Raw genomic sequence first — 26,500 nt, 5'->3', positions numbered from 1 at the left:
ATCTTCTATTTGTTATTCAGATTGGGTTTTCTGCACTGGATGCAGTTATTTTGTTGTCAAAGAGTGTTTCCAAATATCACATGATAGGACTTCTAATAAAAAGCTTTTGTTTTGACGCTTGAACACTGACGATTTATTGGGTGTGCTGCGTGTATCCCACACTGGTAGTCTCGCATATCTGACAGACTTCAGCACTGTTCTTCGTTTCTTTTTTAGAAAATTGTTCATTTTTTTATGAGATGCAGTTATACACCCTATTTCAATTCAATTCTTCAATGTAAGTAACCTTGGGTGACAAAAAAACATCACAGATTTGTACTTTGTTTTATTCAGTAGTATTTTTTAGTTTGTTTTATTCTTTGAATGTTACATGTTCTGCCAGATATATCCATTGAGCACAATGGGTTCTCCTACTGTCCGTTCAGATGCTGCCTAATATGATCCAGAGAAGAATGAGTAAGTTGTGAAGGTTGATGATTTAAAAAGGTGCTTGTCCTTATTTAAGAATTAAATGTTGATTTATTGCACATTACTTTTTCAAATGCTGAATCTGTGTATGTTATTAGTTAGGAGAACATTTGTTTTGAAGGTAGAGGGTGAAGTAAAAAAAAAAAACAAGTAAAAAGTCCTGAATAGCCATAAACAGACAATTGCCTGACAGGACCTTTATATTCAAATCCTACTTCTGAAATGCCGACAGAGCAACTGGAGCACATCCAAATGTAACACAAGTGCCTGGCTTGTCTCTAGGAATGATGATTAGTATTGCTGGGGATAAAAGAAAAATAGGCTGAATCAATAGTATGCTTCATATTTGTCATTTCTGTGTCAGTAATAGTTATGTTAACCATCCAGTACTAACTGCCTATCTGCAAATAAAGTTATTTTCCTTTTCTTTGTCTTTTCATACAGATCGCCAAAGTAATGTATATTAGGCATGTGTACTGCTCTGAAAAAAGACTCCTGTTGGAGTGTGGGAGTGCTCGACTATCAGATCACACCTCCTCGGGGTTAGAAATGTAACAAAAGTCTAGACTGTGTGTAAAAATATTTTCAGGTAAAGTGCTGCTATGCTGGCATCATGTGTTTGATACTGACCTGTCACAACAGGCTAGTTATTCTACAGTTCTGCTTAGGAAACTAACAGGCACGAGCCCAGCAAGAATCACAATCTGGGGTTTATGTTCAGCCCTGCTTTTAGGCTGAGTAACCTTATAACCAGCTTAAAATGTTTGTTAGGTTTAAAACAAGCTGGCACAGTTTGTGTGGAGTCTGTACAAAAGTCTCCCATGTCGCATGGGTATTTGTCTAGAATTCTCCAGTTTTCTTCCCACATCTCTATTACATGGGAGCCTATTTTAAATTCCCTGCCCGATATGTGGTCAGTTTGTTACTTGCTGTCAGAACAGACTCTGCATCTGCAATCCTTAATTGAATTATGTGAGTTTGGATAGGAAAAGGGATGGATAAATGGATGTTTAAAGATGGGAAGCATAGACATACATCAGGTGCATCAGGTACAGCTCTAGAGCCCTGGGTCTGGTTTGTGGTGGGAGGTCTCCTTTGTACATTCCTCATGTGTTCATGCAGGTTGGTTCCTGCAGTCCAAAGACATGCATTCAGCTTGACGTTTCAGTTTCCAGAAAGACTGGATGTGAGTATGAACATGTACTGTTGTCAGCAGACTTATTGGCTTTGTTACTGTACGATTACACAACACCGGACATGACACCAGTACATCACAATACACACCCTGGGTTCATTAACTTTCATCTTTTGGACGTGTATGCGTATCCATGAGCAGACTGAGCCAACTCAGGACAGATTATCACTCCAGGTCCATGAGCCTGAGTAGCAGCAGCTGTAATCCTTGTACTGCTGTTGGCCCATACAACTTACAATAAAATCCCTCCCTAATCATAGTAAATTTGAAGAAATGCTTTGAATTTTTTTTTAAGTTAAAGAAAATAATATCATTCTAAATAGGTTATTACAGAAATAGTGTTGTCATTAATTGATGAGGAGAATGGAAACGAACTAAAAAGTGCAGAAATCAATCAATCTGCTACCTGTATATAATAAAAATGCCAAAGTCTATGTGTGCGTGTGAGTGTGCTTGTGTGTGTGTGTTCGTGTGTGTGTGTGCATGTGAGTGTGTGTGTGTTCAGTCCCTTTAGGGCAATATGAGTGGTCAGTTTAGCTTTGCTGTGAGTGGTCAGTTTAGTGATGCAATCGGAAGAGCAGGTGTGAGTGTGATATACATGACAAGGAGTAAAGGCTTGGGAGGCGCGCTGAGAGGCCTCTTCAAAGATGGGAAGTATAAAAGTGGACGTGCGGAGAGCGATGCACCTCAGTAAGACAGAATCTGAAAAGCAAGCTTTACAGGAACACAGTCAAGAGAGGTTCACACACAAAGATACTGAGGACACAGAGGGTAAGGGATATCAAATATTTTAAAATGTATTCTCCTGGCTAGCCCAGCATTCCCATTTGTTTCACACAGTACACAGCACAGATTACTGCTATTCTAATGAAGCACATGGACTCACAGATTTATGTTTTACATCTTAATATAAGGAGTCTGCAGGTTTTCTGATTGTTCATAGGCATTAGGGGACCTCTATTAGTTGTTTGGGATGAATAATGACTTTCTGTCATCGGATTTAAAAATGTTGCAAAATTAGAGTCTTACCTAACACGACTTTAAGGTCAAGTCTGTATCTGAAACATACTGTACTTATCATGTTTGCCTACAGTTCCTTTTTGATTTTTCATGAATTAAGAAACTATTTAACAGCAAAGTTACCTTTTCTTAATAGTCTTTTAATAAATGAAACCGCCGAGCCTGATAGGAGAAGTGCTGACCCCTGATGTGTGACTTTTAATGAAAGAGCCTACTTGGAAAGCACAAGCCTTAAATAACACACATACATCAGCAATTTTAACAGAGGCTCTACACCATTTAGCTGTTGTTGTTAAGATTTTTGCAGTCTCTGCTTTTTTAAATTTGTGGTGCTTTTTATATGTTTGCCAATAAGAAAGCAATGCTTTTCTTTGGGAGAGCAACATACAGTAGAGCAAAATGTGTCGGACTATTGATTTTGTTTTTAATGAGTTTTGGCCCCCTCTTCACCACCCTTCCTCAGTACTTTAACATACACAGACCATCTCTGGTGATGGGGTCCTGTCAGGCTGCACCACTGTCCCAGTTACACTTCTTACTGGGCCTTAACAGAGCTGAATTGGTGCTCATCTGGTACTGTCCATCCATCCATTCATCCATCCTCTTCCGCTTATCCGAGGTCGGATCGCGGGGGCAGCAGCTTGAGCAGAGATGCCCAGACTTCCCTCTCCCCGGCCACTTCTTCTGGCTCTTCCGGGGGAATCTCAAGGCGTTCCCAGGCCAGCCGGGAGACATAGTCCCTCCAGCGTGTCCTGGGTCTTCCCCGGGGCCTCCTCCCGGTTGGACGTGCCCAGAACACCTCACCAGGGAGGCGTCCAGGAGGCATCCTGATCAGATGCCCGAGCCACCTCATCTGACTCCTCTCGATGCGGAGGAGCAGCGGCTCTACTCTGAGCCCCTCCCGGATGACTGAGCTTCTCACCCTATCTTTAAGGGAGAGCCCAGACATCCTGTGGAGAAAACTCATTTCAGCCGCTTGTATTCGCGATCTCATTCTTTCGGTCACTACCCATAGCTCATGACATAGGTGAGGGTAGGAACATAGATCGACTGGTAAATTGAGAGCTTTGCCTTATGGCTCAGCTCCTTTTTTCACCACGACAGACCGATGCAGAGCCCACATCACTGCGGACGCCGCACTCATCTGGTACTGTCAGAGCATAATCTGCTTTTGATACGTGTTGCAGAGGCAGCATATAAAGCTGCGTTCCATTTGAAGTGGGGAGTTCGAATTTTCAACTGGAATGCCCCCTTAAGTCCAATTTCAAACTTGAAAACTCGGAGCTAGTCTGTCAAGTCCGAGTTTGTCTGACTTCAGATCATGACGTCAGCTGAAAATGATGATGTGCACTGGAAACTTTAGTTAAAGCTGTAGTATTATACTGTTTATTAGCACTTATGTCCATTTGCCTCTGATCAAATCAGTTATACACACGGTACTGCCCAACATCTATTTGTGGACATGTTACTATGGTGTTGAGATACAGAAAATACAGCGTAATGCGTTGTTAACAACTGCTGTTTTTCTGTTGTACCAAGCACAGCACAAGCTTTCCTGGACGTGTCCATATTGGTTTTCTGAATGTTTTACTGGAACCTGGTGAACTCAGGTGTGACGTTATTCCCAGCTCCAACTCCCGAGGTAAATCAAATGCACCATTAGATGTAAATTGGGTATTTCACACTCTCAGAAGATGGCATTGTTCTCCAAAAGTTAAAAAAGTAGTATCATCTCAATCATTCAATGTATTGTTAGAATATTTATTAGCAAACCCATCATAGACATTTTTCAGTTTCCTGATATGCTTACTGAAATTTCTTTTTTTTGAAAAATACTTCTGCTTGGAGTTTGAGAATTTTTTCTTGTGCTTGAGCAGGCCATCCAACACCAATTTCTATGGGACTTTGTGAGTTTATTTTTTTACAATAAAATTACTGAGCTCTCAAAATTTTCTGTTTAGAGTTGCTTTCTATTTATCCATTTTCTGCCCCACTCTTTCTTATGTGGAGGATAGGGGGTATCACTGAGCCTTAAATCCTGAACACTACTGACAAAAACACAGTCACAGGTGCAAATATAGTGATTTTATTCCATCCAGTACCTTTAAAGGCCCTTTTAAAATCCTCTGTACAACACACCACAACAATAAAGACCTTCATCCTTTTCTGTCCTACTCCTCTTCCTCCAAGTAAATATTGTTCCCTGCCTCCCAACTCTGACTCCCCAAAGTGAGGTGGAGGGCTCCATTTAAACCAGACTCTGGAAGTATTTTCAGTGTTTGGGCAAAATCTGGAGGAAGTACTTCTGGGTCAGGCAGAAGTGTCATGAAGTATGAAATGAGTTCATCCCTGCAGCTCCCAATGACTGCGATTCCCAGCCTACCCCCTGGTCTGGAAAATGGGAATAGTGACATATGGATCTTGCCCTCTAGCATATTATGGGAGTATATACTCCAAGCAGGTCAACTCCTTGATCCTTCCATTATTCTGGCCTATCTTCCAGGGATCAATTCAAAACCTGGTCCATTGCTGTCCTTCCACTCTGGCCTTCCTTCCTGGCCCGGGATGCAGAACAATCCCATATAGCACTTATACTTGGTTAGGGTTGCAGTGAGTCAACAACAACATTTATTTATATAGCACATTTTCAAATAAATGGTGTAGCTCAAAGTGCTTTACAAGATGAAGAAAGAAAAGTTTATATGAAACAAAAATAAGATTAGGCATTACTAAGTAACAAAGAATAAAGTAAGGTCAGATGGCCAGGAGGACAGAAAAAACAAACAAAAAAACACCAGATGGGCCGGAGATAAAAAACAAAATCTGCAGGGGTTCCAAGGCCAAGAGACCACCCATCCCCCACTGGGCATTCTACCTAACATAAACAATCTAAATCAATCCTCATAGTTTTCAGGCTTCATGGGAAAGAATTTAATGATGATGGTCATGTGGACCTCTGGCCTTCATCCATTAATGTAGGGACTGCTCGGTGCTTTGATCAAGTGGTGGTGGCGCAGATCACCACCACAGAAAACCAGAAAAAGAACAGCAGAAAAAGTAGGGGCTAGTACAGATTGTGGAGCCATGATGAAAATCATAATTCAATGCACATATAGTTTAATAGGAATACACTAAAATGTGACTATGAAAAAGCCACTTTAAAGTAATGTGTTTTTAGCAGTTTTTTTCTTTTTTAATAAATCTGCAACAATTTCAAAAATTCTTTTTTTTGTCTGTCAATATGGGGTGCTGTGTGTACATTAATGAGGAAAAAAATTAATTTAAATGATTTTAGCAAATGGCTGCAATATAACAAAGAGTGAAAAATTGAAGGGGGTCTGAATACTTTCCGTACCCACTGTATATTAAAATGTACCAAGCAGTTATATAGGAATAATGTATTTTTTTCTTTTTAACAATATTTTCATCTTGATTTTCATTCTACTTTTCTAGGTGTTCTAATTGTTTAGTTAATCCATTATTTTCTAATTAGTGGGTCTGATGCTAAAGTAGTTAGTTGCAGCCTTTGATTATTCAGTGTTGTTTGCCAGCGTGTCTGCTGTGCTCATTTTTAATTGTCATTAATAAGATACAACGAAGGGGAAAAACTGCACAGAGAAAGGGCAAAATATAATGAAATCAACAAAAGTGAGTTAATCATTTAAATTTATAGAAAAAGCATAAATATTTCTAAATGTCTTATAAATTTAAAAATCATGCTGCTGTGCTTTTCTGAATGTAGGATAAAACAAAAATAATACCACCTAATTAAGTGAGATCAGTGTTATCAAGTGTTGTCACTGAATAGGAATCTGGGTGGAACAAAAACCTGCAGCCACAGTGGGTCCCCAGGACCGAGTCGGTGAAACACTGGTATAAAGGATAACACACTGTCTCAGCTGACCTGCTTAAGCTGATGTCACATTACACGACTACTAGTTGTAGGGGATCACAAGCGTTAACACTATAGTTGCTCATCTGGGGCCTCATGCATAACGCAGTGTGTAGAATTCGCACTATAACATGACATAAGCACAGAAGCCGAAATGTGCTTATGCACAGAAAAATCCAGATGCAGGAATCTGTGCGTTCGCCAACTTACGCGTTCTTCCGCTACATAAATCCCACTCAGCGTGGAAATAAATGCACGTGGAAGCGCTTGCTGTCCCTCCCCAACTCCTCCCAGAATTACACCTCTTTGAATATGCAAATCAATATGAACAGCTCTTAAGCCCAGCGTTCTGTGAAAAGGCAATGGCAAAGTACGAGGAAAAATAGAGGAATTTCAGCGAATACCAAATAGAGGCAAAGAAAAGCGTACTATTTGTTGGTTTAAACAGTTATATAAGCAACAAAAGGAAGTTGATCGAGGGACATAGCGTGTCGGAAAAACTCGAAAGCTCAAGTTCACAAAGTCGCACAGTGCCCGAAATAAAAAAGTTGCCACATATCAAAGTCGGCGTGAAAAGGCGACTCGTAGCCCACCGTCTGAGTGTCATATGAAAGCTTATTAGGGTACAGTGAAAAAAAGGCACACAGTGTGAAAAAAGCATGAAATGTTAACTTTAATCTCGAAATTTCCACTTTAATCACGTAGTTTATTTTGTCATTAAAGTAGAACATCATAAACTTCATCTTAAAATCATTTAATTTACTAGTTTCTCAAATCCCATCGTAACTAAAGTAGCACGTTAAATGCTTTGTTTTGTATTTGATCTTATATGTGCTCTATGTGCCTGAATCACTACGTGCTCTTCCTCCAACAGGACACAAAATCCATGTTCGTAATATTACAGCTGTCTGAAAAATTCAAATACTGAGAAGTATACGTGATATCATTTTCATGATGATTTGCGTTAAAGCATGTTATTAAACATGGGGACACGGTGGCGCAGTGATTGTTCATGTCTTACTGTAAGATGCTTGCTGCGCCATGCGCGACCTTCAATGAAATGCTTTATTACAGAAGTACTGTCTTTTTCAAACTTACTAACCCCCAATTCCTGTCCTCACTTTTCTTTCTCCAAATACCCAATCGCCACACAATCAGCTCTGTAATAGACGTTAAGCCACCTGTAAGCTTAGAACGCCGATTCTTCAAAACTTTTAAAGGAACATCGAAATATCTTCGTAATGTTTAATTATTCTATCTATCTATCCTTCCAGTGTTGCGCCAGCCACAGCATGAAAACAGGGCGAGGAAGAAACAATCCGTGAACGAAGCTCAAGATCGCTAACGCTGCGGCACCGTGTAGTTAAAGTTAAAGTTTTATCTGTATAATATAATCAACATATTTTGCTGCATTTCATCTTAAAAATGATATCGTCATCATATGTAAATATGCGCTTTATAAAGTGGCTCAGGTTGTGCAATATTATAACTGTATCATAAGTCCAATTACCTCACGGTAACTTGCAGGTACAAACAGTTCTACAAGGAGCACTTGATGGACTGACTGAGTGCGTGTATAGTTCTTGGGATGAAACTGTTTATGAACCGCGAGGTCCAAACAGGAAAGGCTGTGAAGCGTTGGTCGGATGAGAGCAGTTCAAATAGTGAATGGCTGAGGCAGCGAGTGCTTGATGCTGTATACCGATAATTCTCTTTCCAATCGCTGTAGATCTGTGATTCACACTCAGATACAGTGATATAAATACTCCGAGTGGTGCAGTGAGAGTAATATGGAAAAAGATGATCTGCTGTGGCAACCCCTAATGGGAGCAGCTGACAGAAGAAGAAGAAGGTGCAGTGAGAGTAACAACGCTAAAGCAGTTATGGTATTTAGAATAGTTTGACCATTCTGTGGACCATTATATTGTTACAGGTTAATTACAATCAGATGCATTAAATTTATGAACGATATGCGGTTAATTTCAGTGTATTTGATACAGCCGCCGTCGTGGATGTGGATCTAAGAAAGGGTAACCACACAGGAACAGTAGCACTGCTTTGACGCTGGGTGCCGCCAGTCTGCAAAACCGAGCGGAGAACTTGCGTACGATAGGGTATAAGGTACCATAGGAAAGTGCGTGGCTTTACGCCAAGTGTAGGTTTTATACATCGCGATTTGAATGTGCAAACGTTCATATGCAACATTTCTGTGCGTACGCACCGTTTATACATGAGGTCCCTGGGCATGTCTGGGACTAGATATCCCAGGGTATGCCAAATTAGACAACCATGTAATGACTTTCCAGCACAGTTTCAGATTTGCAAAGTACATGAATTCACCCTTTTTACTGACTGACAATAACATCCTTCCTACAAGAATGACAAGTTCAGCCACAACGTCTGCGCATTTTTGTTTCTGTTTTTGTACATAAAACACACAACATCAGACAGATGAACCTCTGGTACGTCCTTTAGGTCCAATACACCTGTGTTCCTCATTCCTTATTGCTGCATTATATGCATTTTTCTTCTGGGTGAACATTCATTGGTTGTTAGCTCTCATGCACAAAGAGCAGATTTCTACTGGTTAAGACAAAAATCAAACCTATTTGACTTTGTCAAGGCAAGTCATAGACAAGCTGGACTGACTTGCTAAGAAATAAAGTCAATGAAGGCTACAACTGAAAATCACTGGAGAAGTAGTGTAATGTAATAAGACATGGCCTTTAGAATCACAAATCAGCCTCAATGTGTGAGTTAAAAAATCCCTACAAATGCAGGCTCCACTCAGAGAGAACTCCAGCCTGGATTTGAACCTTCTTTCTTTCTTAGTAGCAAATGCTTGACAGTGAGCACATGTGCAGTGAATGATCTGCTGCTTCATGATGTTGTTGAGTAGTTTTTGAGTATTTTTATTTTATTTTTTGAGCAGTTGATCAGCAGGATTAACAGAGGCATTGGCTGAGTCCAAAGCCCTCACAAATGAGAACCTGTGTTCCCCACTTCTGGGATTTCCTTTCCTTTTCCCATGGGACTCTTATCCACCTTTGGCTGTATGAAGCCTGACATCTATGGCTTGTTCCAAGCCAACTGCTTAACCAGTGTGCCATTTCAGAAAAGCTTCTTACTACTAATCAGCCTGATTTGTTCTCATGCCTGTAACATGGTCCAGGCAGGGTCATTTGAAACATTATTAAAGGAGGCTGACAAATATCATACCACTATTTAGAAGATGAAGGATGTAAGTCCTTATGAAAGATGTGAGGAGAGCATTGCCTTTCATAGGATCACAAATCCGCTCATCCAACCATTTTTTTCTGAATGTGCTTATTCCAACGATAGAGTTGAAGGTTCAGGCAGAATATTGGATAGCGCTAGTCCACCGCAGGGTCCACTTGTGCTGTCACACTTACACTTGTTACAGAGAAGATTTTTTAAAATCATGCTGATGTTGAAAATGTGAGGGCCACCACTCATAACAACAGATGTGTCTATTTTAGTCTGTAGCACACACTAGAAGATTATGCGCACAAAAAACATTAACAGATTTACACTCACAATTAGGTGGGTCTTGACTATCCAAATCTGGGATGTTGTAGAATTTCTTACAAACAAAAATAATACTACAAATTAAACATGGCAGAGAACAGTTAAGTTCAGCTTGTTGCCTTTCTTTGTATATTAGTTTGTAGTAAAAGGCCTTAAAGAAAAAGGAAAGTGTATGTTGTTTAGGAGAAAAAAGTTCCCTTCATCACTGTCTAGTTTATTTACGTGCTTCAATTATTTTTCATTGGCTACTGGTCTTTCAAATGTGACATCATAATTCATTGCATATAAAAAGGATTTAAAGCTCTAAGTATTGAAGATGTTTAATGTTTATGATTTGAAATCAGAGTAGCTCAGACTAGTGTGTGAGTAAATTAGAGCAGAGGGGGTTAAGATTAATCATAGCATACCTCGCATTACAGGATAATCTTGAAAGGTAATTGTTTAAGACTTGCCTGAAATTAGGACACCTTTTGCGAATATCAATAGGGCCAAACCTCACTCATAAACTGGCTGAGTATCCAGTAATGTATGCTAATGATTAATCATAATGAGCCAATTCAGAGTCATTCATCAACCTCATTCTGATAATGGAGAAGAAACCAAAGTGTGTACAAAACATATACTCTGTTTTTAACTCATCTATTTCCAGTTTAGGGTCATGGGGGGCCAGAGCCTATGCTAGCTGAAATGGAAATAACTCTGAGTACCCAGAGGAGAACCAACACTGACATTTGGAGAATGTGCAAACTCCACAACGACAATGAGCAGGATGCCGAATCCATGAAGTAGCAGTACTAACTACTGCCCCACCATGCCACCAAACTCTCATAAATCAAAATGTTTGGATTTTATAAACTATCTTTCTTAGCAGGCATTAGCATCATAAACTTTAGCAAAGCAAGTAAGAATTTAGTAAAAAGTAGAATAAAGATGAGAAAGAAAATGTCACAATAATTCAGTCTCACAGAGTTTTGCAACTCCACTGCCACAGAGCAGAGTGGACAGTGTCTGTCTGATTAACAACAACAATTTATTTTTTGTATAGACAAAAATGACACAAGGAATAGCTCAATGGGCTTTAAAAGGTCCTGTTTTTGAGCAGCCACAATCTTCACTCCCTAAGAAGACAAAAAAGAACTCCCAAAAAAACATGTAGGGGGGAAAAATGGAAGAAATCTTGGGAAAGGCAATTCAGAGAGAGACCCTTTCCCAGGTTGGGGATGTAAGGGTGTCAAAACATGGGGCAAACAGAACACAAGTAATCCTCTTCACAGAGCTAGATGGCCACTCTATCTCTGGCAAAAGATTAAGCAAAGAGACTCTAGCTTCTGAATATGAAACTGGCCAGAATGAAAATGAAATTGCGCAGGGCTCCTGAGCTAGATAGGTCCAGATCCTAATTCTGGTTATTTAATCAACTCTGAGCAGATGATGCTTGTAATCTCTGCATATTATATTAGAGCATTCAAGTGAAAAGCTTTTCTGTTACTCGTGCATCCCAGGAACCCTCAATATAAAGTGATGATTTGGCAGAATGTAACTGACTCTGGTAGGCACTCTGCCTTTCCTTCAAAGCTGGTATTGCTAGAGATTCAGAGATAGACTTTGGCAGAGTTTCAGAAAGTCAGAGCTATACAGCTGAGTATTTAAATGCAGAAGCCAGACTAGACATGTTTGCTGTGGAACACAATTTAGTGGTAATGACATGTGCTTCTTGTCAGGTTTCCAACATCAGAATTGTATGCATAAACACAAGTATGTGTAGCAAGCTTTTAAGTTACGGTAAGTAAACCATTCATTTCACAATTGACTAGATGTCATATAGGTTTTAAGATTGTTTTTTAATTCTTAAGATGCACACATAAAAAGAAAAAAGTGCAGACTTCAAGTGGAGGTCACAGTCAAACTCATTTGGGGAGTACTTAAGAACATTTATGTTTGTCAGAAAGCCCAGTGGGGCTGAGTGGTCATTTTGGCTTTGGAACCCCTGCAGATTTTGTTTTTTTTTTCCTCCAGCATCTCACCTCTGAAGTTTTTTTTTTTTTTCGTCCTCCCCGGCCATTTGACCATAGTATTGGACTTACCATTAGAGACTTAAAAAATGAATCTTTAAATAAGAACATTACTTTATCTATGACTTGTATATCTTTGTTATGTAGGTGTGTATTGATTTGTTCTTCTTTACTAATTTTGGCATGCCAATAATTCATTCCCATTATTATCTATTTAAATTTATTTTTGGTTTTTTTCTTTGACATCTTTAAAAGCACTTTGAGCCACATGCTTTGTATAAAAATGTGCTATAGAAATATATGTTGTTGCAGCTATCAATCCATTAAATGAACTCATTTAATTCAGATTTGGGCTTTTGCGGAGATGTAGCCTGTCCTGGAAGCACTGGATGCAAGGCAGGAATCAGCCCTGGGTAATGCATCCCGACTGAGCCAGTCTGTCGAACCTGCACAAATCAAGGGCAATCATGCGTGCTGAACCTCTAATGCTTTCTAATGGTGAAAGATTACAGATCAAACCTTTCCATTCAAATTTGATTGAAGCTATCATGTTTAAAGGATGTCTTAAAGAGTGAGATTATGTTTATATCTAAAATTCCTATTATTCCTGTGATTACCTGTTTGAATTAAAAAGAATGTAAAATGGTGTTTTCGAGTGACCACCATCAAAAGCCAAAGTCAAGAAAAGCAGGAATTAATCTATACTAGAAGTGCTTTACTCCTGGGAAATTGATCGAACTCTAATGAACTAATAAAATTTGCTGTGGTATAAAAAAAGCAGTCTAACTGAGGCCCATTGTCTTAGAAAATTTCCCTGGCAATTCCATGTAACACAGCTAGTAGTTCATAAAAGGCTTCACTGTTCAGGCCAGGCCTTCTTTGTCCCCCTAGAAAAGGCCTAAGCCTGCAGATGTCTTTACAGGCCTAAAGAAGGATGTTAGCCCCAAAAAACTTAAATGTCTCAAAATGTTTACCGAAAGCCCCACAAGAGGAGGAATGAGTGTTAACCTTTGGCTTGTATGACCAGGGAAAAAGAAGAATCTTTATAAAAAGAAGATTAATTATAAAATGTAATGTACAAGTCCCAAAACACAGAATCCTTTAAACAAAACCCAGGGATCAAAAGAAAAACAAAGGAAACTCCAACAATAAACAGCAATACTTACAAACTCCCAGCAATACATGAATGATTTCCATGCCTGAGCCTTCTCACCCAGTTTAAATAGCCTGAGGGAGGGCTCAGAGGTGGTCCGGCCTCTTGGGGCTCCACCCATAAAGAACATGGGACATAACTACATTTAAAGAGACAGTACACAAATGACCAATGATAAACAAATCTGACCAAAATAACATAAAACATGAAATCAGATCTAATATAACCCAAGTAAACTCAAGGGAAACGAGCAAATTCCACCTTGTCCTGAAGTTGAGAGGCAGGAGCTCCAGCCACTGTGCCACCATCCTTCCCAGACTGCTCAGATCATAAGGCAGCATTCATCCCAACCCTTGAATGTCTGACAATTGAATCCATTCATCCATTTTCTAACATCTTATCTGTAGAGGTCTGGAATAAGTCAGTGTCAGTTTTAGCAGCATTGACTACAAGGCAGGTGCAAAGCCTTAATGGGACAGCACTGTCACACCAGTCCAATTAGAGTTACAAATAAACCTAACATGCATACCTTTGGGATGTCTGCTTCCATCGAATTTTGTTGAATTTGTTTATTTATTTGTATGATTAGTGCATAGATGTAAAAGGATATAGTTTTGAGTAGCAAGATAAGTGTGAGGGTATAGGTTCAAATTTTAGTCGGTCACTGCCTGTTCTCTCTACAACTATTCATTCCCTTTGGAGGTTGTGATTTCCTCTCACATCCTTCAGTCGTGCAGATTAGGTTGATTGATGACTGCCCAAGGTTTTGGGTATATTCAGTCCAAGCTTAGTTTTTGACATGGGCCTCTCCTCCAGCTTTCTACATCGCTTTGTAGCTTTGACTGAACAACAGGAAAAAAACAGTTCCACATATGCATCTTTGTAACATAAATTTATAGTTGGGCTTGTTTTTTTTTTTTTTGAAAGAACACCGAATGGGGTGATGTATTACAGTGACAAGCTTTGAGAGTTTAAGGATTTAGCAGAGTTGTTACGTTTTATTGGTTTTATACAACAATAAGAAGGTAATACTGTGATTGCACTGTAGCAGGCTGAAGATCAGACAGTCTTTTCTGAGAGATTAGAACTGGGGGATTGGAAAGATTATTGAATTAAACACTGTGTACAAGTAATCATCTCGGATGTCCACCTACTTTGGCATTTTTCAGAGGCTGTTTGGGGCAGATAGGTTAGGGGATGAGACCAGAAATCCTCCTACTCTAGGATGCCAGTTGAGGAAAAAAATACTCAAAGGAAAAATGCCTGTGCAGTCTGTCAGCAAGGAAGTTCTGTGTATATTGTTATTTAAAGATCCTTTCCAAAAATCTGTCAACTTTTAAGGGACCTGTCATTTTGGGAGAAAAAATCTAAATAGGTGTCTGAACAAATGTCATGCCATTCTGATTTAATGGATAGGCACCATCAAGAGGTGTTTACTTTTAAAACAGAGTGCTTTAGGGAAGAAGGAGTGGTCAATGGAAAGTGAAGTGAATCTGCAGAGAAAATTAAAATGTTTTTGTAGGTAATATCTGTTCTCAATTGTGGAACTCATCAACGTGCACTAATTATATAAGAGGCCTCCTTCGGAGACTATCCAGCACTTGAGGTAATCTAAAGTGCATGTTCTGAGCTTAAACAATGAAACCATGACATACTGCAAAGGTATGTTTTAAAAATATCATGCTCTTCAGCTCATCTTGAGTAAGAAGAGGCCAATGAAACAGTGGAACTGAGGATGAGACTAATGATCTGGTCACTCGTGTGCAGTCTGGTGGCTGGCCCAATTACTTAGGGGGATTACGGGCAGGAACAGGTCTCAGCGAGACCCTAGGAAGAGAGAAAAGCATGTTCTGTCAGTAACAACATATGCCAGCGCAGACAAAAGGGTACCACTGTGACAGGTATGATGAAAGAGTTTTTGCTAGTCATGCCTGGGGAAAATATACAAAGGTGTGGCTTGGGGGGAAATATGTACTATTTTTCCCAGGATGCCAGGAATACCTGACACTCCTGACAGAAAGAAAGTATGGTTATGGCAGAACTAACAAAGGTTAGACTTCTTTTCTGCCCGAAAGGTGATGTTATGCTTAAAAAAAAAATTTACATTTTGCATTTTACTTATTTGGCTGATGCCTTTATCCAAGGCAACTTATAACATTTATGGTACAATTGGTTACATTTCTTTTGATTTTCCAATAGGAGCACAGGCAGGTCAAATGACTCACTCATGGTGTCAGTAGCAGGATTTGAACCCACCACCTCAGGGTTTGAAGTCCAAAGACAAGCACTTAAATTTAATAAGCAACTGGAAGAAATGGCAATGTCAAATACAAAGTGAAGATCAAAACCAGGAGATCAGCAATAAAAGCAACCATAGCCAAAACGCGAGACACAATTAAGTAGTTATAAGCAGGTCAAAAGACACTCTACACTGTAGAATCAAAAAGAGTATATAGTCAAAGCAACAGCAACAGGTTTTTGGTGAATCTGTGTACTTAGATACAGAAAAAAATGCACTTTTTCCCGTTGTGTTGCAATTGGCGGTGTTATGTTTCAGTTGAATTCCTTGTTTTATGTCATTTTCCTTCATTTTTGTGTCCTTTTTATATTAATGTTACTATTGTCAATTATTTGCTGTGTTTTCCTTACCTGTGCTATATGTCTTGTGTTTTTTGAGTGGTTCTCCAAGAAGCAGGACCACCTACCCATCACTGCCAGGGACTTCCCTCAGCCCCACAAAGGTGAGGGTTTCTCACAATTCCTGGTAGTTCATTCTGTATGCGCTTGGGACTTTTTGGTGAGTTACTGTGATATGTCTGTGCTTTGCTTTTGTGATTTATTGGATTTTTGACTGTTTTATCTGACTTTTGGCCATCCTTTGTATTCTTGTATTGGGTCTTCATTTGCATTGGATTGAATTATTGTTTTTAAGCAATTCCTTTTTTGCATTTTTGCTCCAGTGGAGCTTCATTCTTGTTAAAGAGCATTTTTACAAAAAAAAACCTTTTACTTTATAAAGATCCTGTATTTCTCCATATATCTTGCTGGGGTATAATGGTAAATCCCCCCTAGTTGGCATTTTGTAAAATTGTGGGCTCTCAAATCATAACAAACGGTTCATGACTTTGGAGGACAATACCCTAGCAATGCTGATGCTGTTCTGATAATGGGAGCTCAAAATAGTGACCCCTGATACAGTATATAAACAAAATGGTGGTGTAAACAGTACAAAAGTTATACGCCAACAAGCAAAAAAACAGATGTGACCATCGGAACCTTTGGGTTAGAAAATCTTCAAAAACACAAAAAAATCAAAACAGGCACCAGTAAAAAAAATACAAAAAAAAATCCTAACAAACACCAAAGATCCAGTTTCAAGGTTGGGAGATGTGCTGTTCCTTTCAGAAGTCAATCAGCAAGAAGACTACCTTAGGGAAGTGACCCTCTGAAGTTAACTGAAAGCTCAGGAGTGCAGGGACACTAGTACCCAGTAGACCTCGAACCAGATTAGGGTCGCACTTAGAAAAAATTCTGGGACATTGCCAGGAATGACACAGAAGCTCCCAAAGGATCACTGTCCATAGATTCAGGAGAGTACTTGGAGCAGTCTCAACAAGCAGGAAGAAACGGGGACAGATTTCTGAGACAGATTCATCTGAAATAGATGGGAGATAAGGAAGGGAGTGCTTTAGTGTATTTCATAGGTGGGTAATTTAGCTCAGGAACACACCCAAATACACTTCAAAACAGGTAGTGGGAGACAAAACACTTGAAAATTAGAGATCACATCTCCCAGCCTGGGCCCCCTTGCCCTTGCTTCATAAAACAATCACCACCTTCATCATCAACATCATTACTGGTTTAACAGCAATTTTTGAGTTTACCCAGTTGGACCTGAAATCATTTTCCTTCACTCTCTGTGATTGTGGGAATCCATGGATGAGACCCCTACTTTTCATAGCATCTGTACCACTTCCAAATTCATCTTTTTGGCCACTTACCCACCACCTTCATCTTGGTGCACCTCCTTATCCAGTTATAATCTATCTTTTGCTCAACCTGCCCAAACCACCTTAGTCTATTATCTCCACACCAAGTCATTCTCTTAATTCAGTATTCCTCTTCCTCTCACTCTGTAACACTTTCACATACATCCCTTTGGTCATTCTCATCTCTGTTCTTTCCTGATTTGCTTCACATTCCACCTTCATGGGCCACATCTAACTCCCTTAAAACATACTATTGCTCACAAATCATTTGATAGACTTTCTCTTCATTTTCACAAAAGCACCTTTAGAAGTCTTAATAGCAGTCAGCTCTGTGAATGTCTTCCATGCACCTTTCACCCTCACTACCACTGCTCTGCTGCACCTCCACTTGTACTCAACTATTATGGTTCAATGTAATCAAAATGGTATGAGGCCTCTGAAAAGACCCCTAAACATGGTCATGGCTTCAGCTAGCCTGCCCAGAAATATCACTCACCCCAGGCAGCCTGACCCCAAACTTTAAAAATTCAATGTTCCAAAACACAATGAAATGCCTCTTTAGGGAAAGGGAAAAAAACATAAACCTCTGACTTGAGAGACAAATCCAACAAGGAACCTTTATAAATGAAGAACCTATTTCAAATAAGCCAGAGCAGGATAAAAAGGCAAACAGGTATACCTAAAAGAGCAACCCACAACAAACAAGTCCACAATCCAAAAATCAAAAAACAGAAGCAATTAATCCAGAATCAGAAAAACAATTCTCACACTGTAAAAGCACTTCTTGACTGTCAAAGAACCAATAAAGGATTCACTAGTCAGCCTCACAATATATAGGCTCAGGGTGGCCATTCAGCTGTGACGTCAGGATTGTCCTGACCTCTTGGAGTTCCACTTGCAAAACACAAGACACACAAGGGAACATGTAATAAATAGGTAGTAAATGGTACTTAAACAGAACAATGGTTACAAAAAATATTGTGGTCAAACTTTAGTGAGAACCGGTTTCAAAAGAGGTAGTCCCATTTAATTCATTAAACAAAACCAAACAAAACAAACGCACAATGGCATTATAGAACTGAAACATAGGCTGTAGTCTTCCCTTGGCTTAATAATGCTGCACGGTTGAGTGGGTCTTGTCTTTTTGTGAAGCTCCGTCCATCATTCTGGATCAACTCAAAGTGAGGCGCCTCCTTGTGGGATGTCTGTCTTTATAGGACCTGGCCCAGAAGAGGCAGAGTCAGTTGCCCTCACTGGGCATATTCTCAGAGCTGTGGAGGTAGAAATAGGTGAAACATTCACCTAGCTCCATGTGCGCAAAGCATACAATTATTCAACTTAAAATCTTTTACTATATTTCAGAATGTCTTTCACCTTACACTACAAATCGTAACCTTAGATCTTCTGATGCGTGCCTGCTTATAATTCTATTATAATTCTATATAAGTGGTGAGGCAGCCTTCTGCGGTTATGCACCTAAAATCTGGAATAGCTTACCAATAGTAATTTGTCAGGCTTAATACAGTGGAGCACTTTAAAAAACTGCTAAAAACACATTATTTTAGCATGGCTTTCTCATAGCTTCATTATAGTTTAATCCTGATATTCTGTATATGCATTTAATTATCAATATTATTCCTGGTGGCTCCATAATCCGTACTAACCCCTACTTTCTCTGCTGTTCTTTTTCTGGTTTTCTGTGGTGGCGTCCTGCACCACCACCACCCGATCAAAGCACCGTGCAGTCCTTACATTGATGGATTGAAGGCCAGAGGTCCACATGACCATCATCATCAAGTTCTTCTATGTGAAGCCTGAATACCATGAGGCGGGGCAGTCTTGTGGCCTCAGAACCCCTGCAGATTTTATTTTTTTTCTCCAGCCGTCTGGAGTTTTTTTTTGTTTTTTCTGTCCTCCCTGGCCATCAGACCTTACTTTTATTCTATGTTAATTAGTATTGCCTAATTTTATTTCTTATAGTTTGTCTTTTTTCTCTTTCTTCATCCTGTAAAGCACTTTGAGCTACATCATTTGTATGAAAATGTGCTATATAAATAAATATTGTTGTTGTTGTTTTAACTAAGCACATCTGTCCCGTTTAAAATTGTCCAAAATGTTTCCAGGGTAAGACCAAACCTGTGAACATTGCAATTGAGCTCCAGCTGCACTGGGCCACATGTTTTGGCCATTTACCAATTTAACATCATTCTGGACCAAAATCTTTCAATGCCTATCAGACACAATCCCTTCTAATCCACTAACAGCTGTGTTTGGTGTACTCCCAGATGGACTTAAAGTGGAGAAGGACAAGCAAACTGTAATTGCCTTTACTACACTATTGGCATGTAGATTTGCTCAACTGGAAGAGTCCTGACCAGCCTCTTTTAAATCAGTGGGTAACTAATGTTATATGTTATCTGAAATTAGAGGCTCTCTTCAAAACTTTTTTAAAACCTGGCAGGATCTAATCAATAACATTTTAGAATAAGCATTTATATTGGGGGAAAAGACTCCTTTCTCTTTTTACTTCTCTCAAAAGTTTTACTCTGGCTGTTGGCCTTCCTCTCTTTCCTATGGGTTGGGTTTGATTTGAACTTAGTTTTTGTTTTAGTTTTTTTAGTTTGACTTGCTTATATGGAATGTTACTTGCTTTTAATGAATTAAATAAAACATTAACAAAAAAAAAGTTACTGACAGTGCCACCTTTTCTTCTGGAGTGGTATTACATTCCTCAGCTCAGCCCAGAAGATGACCCTCTGACACGCATGCATGACAATATTTTTATATATAATACGCTACCGTGGCTGTTCATTTGTCTCTCCAGGATTTTAAATCACCTGTAGCTCGCAAACCGTTTGACCTATTGACCTGAAATTTGGTACACATATACTATGTGATGTCTACTATCCACTTTCGGGGGTGACGATTGACCTCCAAAGTTATTCATCTTTTTATTTTTATTTTATTTTGTTGTAGAATCAATTCTTGGCAGCGGGCAGCAGGAGCCATGCGGCGCATGCATACTGTCGCCGTTCTAATTCCCTACCACCTTCGCCGTCACTTCCCTTTTCCTCTTCATATCTTAAATCATTCTTGAGGCAAATTGAAGACTTAAGTGCCAGCTTAAGTGAAAAATTAAGGAAAACATACTAAGTTACTGCAACACAAACACTGACTTAATCAGTTTTAATGCAAAAAGATGCAGACGAAAGAAGAGAAGAAGTGGGCCGCTAGGGTGAAGAAAAGAAGAGCTGCTCAGGAAGCAGCAAGCACATCAACCTCTGAGCAAATGAGTGCTAAACGTACAGAGAAAGAGGATGAAAACTATGAATGCTCAAGTCAAGTGTATTCACTGCATGTTATCATGCAGTACACCGTTACTGGTATAAATATAATAAACATATGAAAAATAATATTTTAAAATGAACAAAGAAAACACAAAAAAGTAAAATAAACAAGCAAGGGAACACAATCTGACTGAAACTGGCAGAACTTTTTCCAAATCAGTCATTTGCTAAAGTCAAAATTCATACATATTACATCACCATAAAACCAAGAAAACAATTTAATGATATTTAGAAAATTTGTCTCTTGTTTACTTCTATACACATTCTAAACAATCAATTCCCTTTCTGTCCTGTTCCAGTACGTGATCACAATAAAATAGCAGCAGCAATAAGTACAAGACACATGGTACACTTAGGCTGAATCTACACTTCAATATTTTACTTTAAAAACACACACTTTAGCCTCCATTTCGCCTTTCATCCTCACTAACCCAGCATTTTAACCCCTGAAAACTGAGACTTTTGAAAATGCAGACTCTAATTGTACTTTGATTTATTTGTACTTATTACGTCGGCCTTCCCTGACTGGCTCTGCTCATTACAATGTCTCATTCCCTGACATGTCACCATTCACAAAAGAAAATTAATTTTCTACATAGTGGGCATAGAAGAATTGCTTTCCATTGCACTTGTTGTGTTGCTTACCTGTATGCATCTAATTTGCATTTTGTATAGTTTGAATACTGCATACATGTGCAAAAGGCAAATAATTTACTGGTTGCTACAGTTGTGTGATTAATCCTGTGGCTTGCGGTGTTACCATCCCGTTAGGATTTTTCCGCCAATGCGTATATACAGTTAGGTCCATAAATATTTGGGCAGAGACAACTTTTTTCTAATTTTGGTTCTGTACATTACCACAATGAATTTTAAATGAAACAACTCAGATGCAGCTGAAGTGCAGACTTTCGGCTTTAATTCAGTGGGGTGAACAAAACGAAAGCATAAAAATGTGAGGCAACTAAAGCATTTTTTTAACACAATCCCTTCATTTCAGGGGCTCAAAAGTAATTGGACAATTGGCTCAAAGGCTATTTCATGGGCAGGTGTGGGCAAGTCCGTCATTATGTCATTATCAATTAAGCAGATAAAAAAGGCCTGGAGTTGATTTGAAGTGTGGTGCTTGCTTGTGGAAGATTTTGCTGTGAACAGACAACATGCGGTCAAAGGAGCTCTCCATGCAGGTGAAAGAAGCCATCCTTAAGCTGTGAAAACAGAAAAAACCCATCCGAGAAATTGCTACAATATTACGAGTGGCAAAATCTACAGTTTGGTACATCCTGAAAAAGAAAGCAAGAACTGGTGAACTCAGCAACGCAAAAAGACCTGGACGTCCACGGAAGACAACAGTGGTTGATGATCGCAGAATCATTTCCATGGTGAAGAGAAACCCCTTCACAACAGCCAACCAAGTGAACAACACTCTCCAGGGGGTAGGCGTATCGATATCCAAGTCTACCGTAAAGAGAAGACTGTATGAAAGTAAATACAGAGGGTGCACTGCAAGGTGCAAGCCACTCATAAGCCTCAAGAATAGAAAGGCTAGATTGGACTTTGCTAAAGAACATCTAAAAAAGCCAGCACAGTTCTGGAAAAACATTCTTTGGACAGATGAAACCAAGATCAACCTCTACCAGAATGATGGCAAGAAAAAAGTATGGAGAAGGCATGGAACAGCTCATTATCCAAAGCATAGCACATCATCTGTAAAACACGGTGGAGGCAGTGTGATGGCTTGTGCGTGCATGGCTGCTAGTGGCACTGGGACACTAGTGTTTATTGATGATGTGACACAGGACAGAAGCAGCCGAATGAATTCTGAGGTGTTCAGAGACATACTGTCTGCTCAAATCCCGCTAAATGCAGTCAAATTGATTGGGCGGCGTTTCATGATACTGATGGACAATGACCAAAAACATACAGCCAAAGCAACCCAGGAGTTTATTAAAGCAAAGAAGTAGAAAATTCTTGAATGGCCAAGTCAGTCACCTGATCTTAACCCAACTGAGCATGCATTTCACTTGTTGAAGACTAAACTTCAGACAGAAAGGCCCACAAACAAACAGCAACTGAAAGCCGCTGCAGTAAAGGCCTGGCAGAGCATTAAAAAAGGAGGAAACCCAGCAGCTGGTGATGTCCATGAGTTCAAGACTTCAGGCTGTCATTTGCCAGCAAAGGGTTTTCAACCAAGTATTAGAAATGAACATTTTATTTCCAGTTATTTAATTTGTCCAATTACTTTTGAGCCCCTGAAATGAAGGGATTGTGTTAAAAAAATGCTTTAGTTCCCTCACATTTTTATGCAATCGTTTTGTTCACCCCACTGAATTAAAGCTGAAAGTCTGCACTTCTGAGTTGTTTCATTTAAAATTAATTGTGGTAATGTACAGAACCAAAATCGAAAAAACTTGTCTCTGTCCAAATATTTATGGACCTAACTGTACTTAGTGTAGGTGAATGTCTACATCATGTGGATTTTCAGTTGTTTTAATGTGGACAGAGATACTTTTGTAAACACTTTGAAAATGCTAATGTCGATGAAGATCATTTTCATTTAAAATCACTTATTTTTTAATGAAATCATAGTAATATGGGCATAAGCTTGGATAGGTTACAAGTTCATTGCAAGGCACATGTGTGCTCACCCTGAGGCCATTTAGAACTGCACACTATTGCCTCTCAATCAATGAGGATACCTGCAAAGTACCCCTTATGATTATACGGAGTATGTCTAAAATGCAGCTTGTGACCAGGCTTGGAATTGAAAGTACAGTAAGTACCTGGAGCAGTGAGGACGTCGTGTTATCCACAGCGCCACTATGCTGCTCTTCACAGAAACAAAATACAGGGATGTGAAATAGAAGGACAATGCACTAGTCATCAGCCGTATGAAGAAGTGAGCCAGCTTTCCCCTAGATGGTGTTTAAACCACTTGTTTATACAACAGAATTTTCGCACTGGGATGGACTGCTGGTATTAAAAGTGGTTCTAGAGATTGGAAGCAACCTACTGGTGTAGACCAGGTCCCGCATGATATCATGTCCTGTGGATTTGTCTTCTGGGTTGATAGACAATTGCAGCTCAATGCCAGTGAAGTCCGGAAATACTGTAAGCACCAAGGCTTGCTTACTTGTGCTACAAAGAAGTATTGCTGCCTTTTAATCTCAGCTGCTGTTTCATGTCTTCCAAAGCAGCCTCAGGTTTTGTAATGGTGCCTGAGCTTCTTTTCTTTCATCTTGACAGTTGACTGTTTCTGGTACACACAGATAAGTGTGGTCACTTTGTTTTCAGTAAGAATGGGAGTTATTTGACTAAAACAAATCTAAATTTCCAGGGCGCAAGCATTCCCAGACTCCTCTGGGTGGATGAGCTTCCATCTGGCCTGGGTGTGCATTTTGGCACGCCATTATATAATGGTGACAGTCTTTCTCTTTATTCTCATATTCTTCTAGTTTGTGTGAACAAAAAGGATTTTAACTACATTAAAGTACTGAAATCTTACAAAAGTGGTGGGAGGGGAGTAGAATTGGGCTTTGGATATCAGACAACTGAGAGGGAATGCCTCTGTTATTGCACGAGTTAGGCTTAGGGTTAGAGTGCCACACCCGGGACTGATAGGTTCTTCCCTGTGTCTGCTGCTGTTGACACTGTTGGGACAGGCTCAGGTCCGGAGTAACCTGGAGCAGCACTAAGTGGGTCCTTTAATGGATGTCTGATTTGAGCATGTTTTCTTTTTAGCTACATGTTATTTTCAGTAATCTGTTTCCCTTCATCAATTCCCTAGACTTGCTGTATTAAAAAAACAAAACAAACAACAAAAACAAAACAAGCAGCTGATGTTTCTTTTAAAAATAATATACAGCTCCTGCCTTTTAGTCTCCTGTACTAAAGCCACTCCAGTACTATCAAAGACCTTGGCAGTAGGCACAATCAGTTGACAAAGTAAACAAGCAAAAATCCTTCATTATGTTGCCGCCACTGACTAAAGGCCAATGGGAAAATCTGCAGGGAGCTTCCAAAAAGCAGAAAGTGGTGACAGATGTACCCAGGGTAAGCCAAGCTAGCCACATGAAATCAGCCTGGTGACAGACAGATCCAAATAGGGCTGCGAGAGCCGAGTGAGGGCACTGGGAATGGTGAGCTGGATCTCAAAAATTGAGGGGGATGGGTTGTCATCAGAAATGGCCTTTTCTTCTGAAGAAAAAAAGAAGGAAAGTGGGAACACCACTGACTAAGTACACAGCCTGCTATTTACAGAGTGAATGGGAATTTGTTGTGATCTGTAGCAGTGTGTGATGTGTCATTGTGTTTTATATCCTTTATTCTTTCAAAGCTTTAGTCTAAGTGTAACAAGAAACCCAGCAAAGGTTGTGACCTGACGGCATTATAATCTGCACACTCTGCCGATCTTGGTTCCTAATGATGTCACTAAGAATGAAGGAACCTCAGCTGTCCTGCCTTCCATGTACATTTTTTCAAAGTGTTTCTTTTAACCTGCCAGATTCTGAAAAAATATTGGCTTTCTAATACAGTGGTCATGTTTTTCTGTCTCTGCAGGATCGAGTTTCCCCTCTTGGTCAGATGTCTTTCCTTCTGGCAGAACTACATTTGTGGTCCTTGAAGAAAGCGTTGCATGTCCAAGGTAATTGAGAGAGAGGTGATTTACTTCTGTGTTACATATATTACTATTCACATGCAAAATCTCAAAAGTGTCCCTTTTCATCTGGCAGACCCTACCTAAGCAGTTAATAATGTGCTGTGTGTCACTTCACTTTGTGGCCAGTAGAGTGGCTCATGTCAAGCAGTAGTTTTCTCCTTTATTGTGCAAATGATGACATGTGTTTTTTGTATTGTATGTAGCATCTTCTATAGGGAGCACAGTTACAAAGAACTAAACATACTCGATGTTTTATAAAAAGATGTGCTGTCGTGTGTATACTCTCACTTTCACATCACTCCAGCTCTGCTTTTCTTTGCATGCTAGGGACAGGATGACAGAGTACCCAGTACTCAGAATATTCGGCTCCTTCAGGAGAATTACCGGGTGCCCGCAAGCCAATTGTGACATATAACCACTTTAATGAGTCTGACTCTAGTGTGCCATCCTCATGACAGGTGTCCAGCAGACATCCTAGCTGCATGCCCACTCCCAGCTAGCAAATTTGGAAGGACTCTGGTCATTGAAGTAGTTGAAGAGTTACCTGTGTTTCATACTTATCTATGCAGCATGACCCCTGGGTTGTGAAATCCAACACACGCTTTCATGCATAGACATATCTCTGGTCGAGAAGTCAATTGAAATCTTTAGTTTGCACAGTGCAGTGCTTACAGATACTGTAAGCCACTGACAAATAAAGGTAGACTTCCTTAGCAGCATAGCAGGCAAAACAACAAAGAACAGTAATGGTGCAACTACTTGGCACTCTAGCTATACACTGCCATGTTTATTGCCTGTGGGAAATGGTTTACATATCAGTAGGCTCTGGCCAGTGCCTGCTATGAAAACACAATCTCAGATTTGCACAGAGTAGAAGAAACCCATTGTGAAGAGAAGCAGTCATACCTCATGACTACTCAACAGCACTTCCGACAGCTCATCTTTAGTACACTTTACCCTGCATTCAACACATTGACTTAACATATCTTGAATTTGCCTTAATACTTTAGAACAGATTGCAGATATACAAATGTAATTAAGTATTGTTAACTAAAAAATTGTACTTATACCACTTTCTGATTTGTTCTAATGCGAACATTATCTTGCGTCTTTTTTTAAGTAAAGCACTGTATGATGTGTTACTGTAGACTAAAATGACAGACATGGCACAAGCATTTTGAATTGCAGTTATTGATGGAACTTAATGTTGTACTGCCT

General features: G+C 39.6%; 1 protein-coding gene across 3 annotated transcripts in view; it reads left to right on the top strand.

Annotated features, from left to right (window-relative positions):
- Positions 1 to 26,500, top strand: part of wdpcp (WD repeat containing planar cell polarity effector) — a 424,187-nt gene that overhangs the window by 165,548 nt on the left and 232,139 nt on the right. For all 3 annotated transcript variants that reach the window (XR_007933616.1, XM_051919684.1, XM_028820594.2), the window contains exon 3: positions 25,183 to 25,267. Coding sequence is in view for 2 of the 3 variants with exons in the window: in XM_051919684.1 (XP_051775644.1) it covers positions 25,207 to 25,267 (61 nt within the window). In the remaining variant the exon portion in view is untranslated. The remainder of the gene's footprint in view (positions 1 to 25,182; positions 25,268 to 26,500) is intronic.

The sequence above is a fragment of the Erpetoichthys calabaricus genome, chromosome 15, assembly GCF_900747795.2.
Source record: "Erpetoichthys calabaricus chromosome 15, fErpCal1.3, whole genome shotgun sequence".
In the NCBI taxonomy this organism is placed as follows: Eukaryota; Metazoa; Chordata; class Cladistia; order Polypteriformes; family Polypteridae; genus Erpetoichthys; species Erpetoichthys calabaricus.
The sequence above is the reverse complement of the archived record's forward strand: the minus strand, read 5'-3'. Positions and strand labels throughout refer to the sequence as shown.